Below are 4,001 nucleotides of genomic sequence, written 5' to 3' on the forward strand. Positions count from 1 at the left end.
GTGAGTGTGTGTGTGTGTGAGTGTGTGAGTGTGTGTGTTTGTGTGTGAGTGTGTGTGTGTGCGTTTGTGTGTGTGTGAGTGTGTGTGTGACCCGACAGTAAAGACACTCTTAGTCAGGCCTCGTGTGATTGGATGTTCAGTTAATTCGATTTTGTATTCTTTCATGTGAAGGTGATGTCACAGGAAGTGACCATCACCACGGCGCTGGTGGTTTAATGACCTGTTCTCTCGCCGGTCTGCAGGTGGTGTTCTCTCGGGTGGCCCGGGTCTGTAAGAACGATAACGGGGGATCTCCCAGAGTCCTGGAGCGATACTGGACGTCCTTCCTGAAGGTAGCGAACACGCTGCGTGCAGCGCCGAACTTTACCCGTCTGTGTCTCATCGCTCTGCTCGTGTGCTTCAGGCTCGGCTCAACTGCTCGGTGCCCGGAGACTCCTTCTTCTACTTCGACGTGCTCCAGTCGCTCACCAACGTGCTGCAGATCAACCAGAGACCCGCCGTGGTCGGCGTCTTCACCACTCAGGCCAACAGGTACGCCGCTGTGAGGGGCGGAGTCTGATTAGGCTCAGAGCTAATGTGTTTGGAGAAGGAGGTGAGAACGCTGTGGTGTGTTTTCGGGAAGAAGTCCTTGTTCCTCGGTAAATGTGTGGACACTCGGAGCGAGCAGGCGGGTTTTAGAAGATGAGTTATTGGGCCGTTATTTTGGGAAGGCGGGGCTTTTGGAGAGGTGGATTTTTGTTGGTGGAGCTTTTCAGTGTTTGTGATGGAGGTCACACCTCTGAGGACGTGCTCTCGGATGAGCCGGGGGCAACCAGGGGACTTCAGGAAGTTTAGGAGAGGGCGTCGCTGGGAGGCTGGAGATGTGAATGTGTTACTGGAATGTGATTGGAGGACCGTTTTTTCTAATCTTGGCTGCATGATATCAGAGTGAAATGATGCACGGTCATATGAGGCACCCAGAAGCCCCGCCCATCTGCTGTTTAAAACTTCAGGACGGTGGGCTTAAAGTGGGAGGACCTTAAACAGCCTGTTTTATCCAGTGTCAGGTAAAGAAGGATTATTCTGACCTGTGATTCATGCAAAGCCGCTCTGGGCCCGTTAAGATGGGAGCAGCGTGCTGGTGTTTGGACCAGTTTCCACGTTTCGTGCTGGATGTCTCCCGCCGCTCCCCACCCACATTTCTTCACAGACCTGTAGTACTCGCGGCGCAGCATTCGCCCTCTCTCAGCGAGCTGTCTGGATGATTTGAGTTTGGACTGAGCAGAGACAGCTCGTACTGTCTCCATGAACGTCATTGTTGATGATGGTGTTTGTGATTGGTTGGACGGAGGTCTGCTGACTCGTGCCGTCCGTCTCTCTCCAGTATCCCCGGCTCGGCCGTCTGTGCCTTCTACATGGACGATATCGAGAAGGTGTTCAACGGGAAGTTCAAAGAGCAGAGGACCAGCGACTCCTCCTGGACTCCCGTACCCGACGAGCAAGTCCCCAGACCGAGGTGAGGACTAAATCCCAGTTTGCCTTCCGTCCCGCTTACTTAAACCCAGTTAGCTTTGTGTTTGTGACCAAGACGAGCTCTGACGTGTCTGCTTCATTCTTAAATGTCCAGGCCCGGTACGTGTGCAGGCGACGGCTCGGCTTCAGAATACAAATCGTCTGTTCAGTTCCCGGACGACACGCTGACCTTCATCAAGTCGTATCCTCTGATGGACGAAGCTGTTCCCTCCGTCAACGACCGGCCCTGCTTCACCAGGACGTCCAGCAGGTAACAGCAATGGTTCAGTGCTCTGATTGGTCAAATCGTATTGAGCTTCACTTCAGGGAACGATCACAGCCAGAGCTCAGGTTACCATGCCGACTCACGTTCCCAATGCAGGTGGAAGCTGATGTGTGAAAGTGTTTCAGTAAACCTCTGGTAACGCTTCAGCTTCAGCTGTGTTGGAGGCATCGTGTGGTCACGGTGAGTCCAGTCCTGGTCTTCAAAGCTCAGCTGTGTTTTTGGCCGTAAATGGAGCCTGCGAGCTCATTCTGGCTGGTTTCCTCATCTCTTTTACCAAAATTCTGAATTCTGTTGCTGCGGATGTTTTATTCTTAGTTTTTCTTATTTGTTTTTGAGCTGAACTGGTGATTAATAAAGTCTGTTCTAGTCTTCTATTGTGTTCTATCACACGACGCAACAGGAAAGTGATCTGCAGCGTTGAATGACCGAGCCGGTGAACTGTGGAGCCATCACGAGCTCCCTCACTGTTGAGATGAGTTTAGGAGTCACAGCAGCTCCCACCGCCTCCACCGTCCCCACACAACGCCTGGAGGATAATCATCGGTATCAGCTCTGATTAGTCGCCGGCTCACAGGAAGTTCTCGCTCTGTGGCGGCTCTGAAAGTCTCTGACCTTTTTCAAATGAGTTTCTGATGGATTGTAATTATCACTCTGGAATAGGAATCAGGCTCTTCTGCGTATGAATTAGCCTTTGCTCCACAACGCTCCAAGCTTTCACATACCAACAGTCTTTGTGATTCAGTAACAGGTAAAAACGGAAAGGAACCCTCCGTGGTTAAATCAAGGTCCCCAGAGGATGTTTCATGTCTTTATCCACTCCAATCATTTTCATTCACACTGATGCTTGACAGGCTTGAGCTTTATCCCGACCATAAATGAAACTTAAAAGGTTCCACTTCCTTTGACTGAGGACGGGAACCTTGCTGTGTTCCCTGCCTCTGATGGACGTCCTGCACTGAGAAGAAACCATCTGTGTTTCCTTATTTTTATGTTTTCTTTCACCGTCTGTCTGACTAATACTCAGCGTCTGAATGAATGCAAACACAGTTAATATGCTCAAACCTTTTCTATAAACACCAAAGAAACACATACAAAATAAAAAATAGCAAGAAATTCATTTCAAGGACAAGATCCCGGATTAGCCCCCAATTGTGTCAGAGAGGAGGAGCTGTGTGAAGCTGTGAGGCAAAGATGGCACTTTATTGTTGCTATTGTTGCACATCCCTGCTGCATGGTTTGAACTGTTTTAATAGCAGCAGGATGAAAAGTGTTCACGGACTGTGTCAGTAAACAAAATCTCCCTATTTTTAAAGCAGTTATACCAAAATGTGTTTTTAATTTAAAATATCACCCAGTCACGGCAGAAATACTGTGTCAGTGATGAGAAGCAGCGCAAACCCTGAACCTCACTCTGGGTAGGGTCGTGGTCAGGGAGTGAAAGGCTGTCGTCCTCACAACCTCGCTCAGAATCACAAGCTCATCAGAGTAAAGAAAAACTGTCTGAATTCCCTCCGCAGAGAAAAGATTTCATCTTCTGTCTTCCTCGTAGGTCTAAGTTGACCCAGATTGTGGTGGATGTCTCTGCCGGGCCTTTCAAGGACCGGACGGTGATGTTCCTGGGCTCAGACGATGGGCGGGTCTTGAAGGTTTTGGCCAGCACCCATCCAAATGACAGCTTTGGATCCAAACTGCTGGAGGACATCGACGTCTACAACCCGTCCAAGTAAGACGTGCTTCTGAGGACGGGCGAATCCTCCTGTTTCTCTGTTTAACCGACTGTCTCTGTTTGTGCTCAGGTGCAACGTTCAGGGTCAGGAGGACAGGAGGGTTCTGGGCCTGGAGCTCGATAAGGACCATCACGCCTTGTTTGTGGCTTTCAGCAGCTGTGTGATCAGAGTGCCGCTCGGCCGCTGCGCCCAACATGGAGCCTGCAAAAAGTACGAAATCTCAGACTTGCTGCGAGTCTGGTTTTATTTCATTGGTTTGGATTTCAGCTGGCCTGAAACGGCCTCACTCTGATAACTCTGAAACATCCAGAGACATTAGAGCTGAGGTACGACGCTTCATTTGGAAACATGGTGAATATTTCAGTGAGCGCTCGAGACAACGGAGACGAGCCCAATCAACACGGAGCAGAAGACGATGAAGAGATGGAGCTCGCTCCTAAATTAGAGCCCATTCATCACTGTGTACACACACACACACACACACACACACACACACA

At 50.0% G+C, this 4,001-nt stretch overlaps 1 protein-coding gene across 1 annotated transcript in view; it reads left to right on the forward strand.

Moving 5' to 3' along the window:
- LOC102204845 (semaphorin-6D-like) overlaps positions 1 to 4,001 on the forward strand; it is a 46,079-nt gene that overhangs the window by 11,505 nt on the left and 30,573 nt on the right. Inside the window, exons 9-14 of the mRNA XM_005751796.2 lie at positions 243 to 332; positions 404 to 531; positions 1,364 to 1,495; positions 1,607 to 1,762; positions 3,327 to 3,500; positions 3,574 to 3,714. Coding sequence (XP_005751853.2) covers positions 243 to 332; positions 404 to 531; positions 1,364 to 1,495; positions 1,607 to 1,762; positions 3,327 to 3,500; positions 3,574 to 3,714 — 821 coding nt within the window. The remainder of the gene's footprint in view (positions 1 to 242; positions 333 to 403; positions 532 to 1,363; positions 1,496 to 1,606; positions 1,763 to 3,326; positions 3,501 to 3,573; positions 3,715 to 4,001) is intronic.

Source organism: Pundamilia nyererei, unplaced genomic scaffold (assembly GCF_000239375.1).
Source record: "Pundamilia nyererei isolate P.nyererei 1_Seehausen unplaced genomic scaffold, PunNye1.0 scaffold00326, whole genome shotgun sequence".
Lineage (NCBI taxonomy): Eukaryota > Metazoa > Chordata > Actinopteri > Cichliformes > Cichlidae > Pundamilia > Pundamilia nyererei.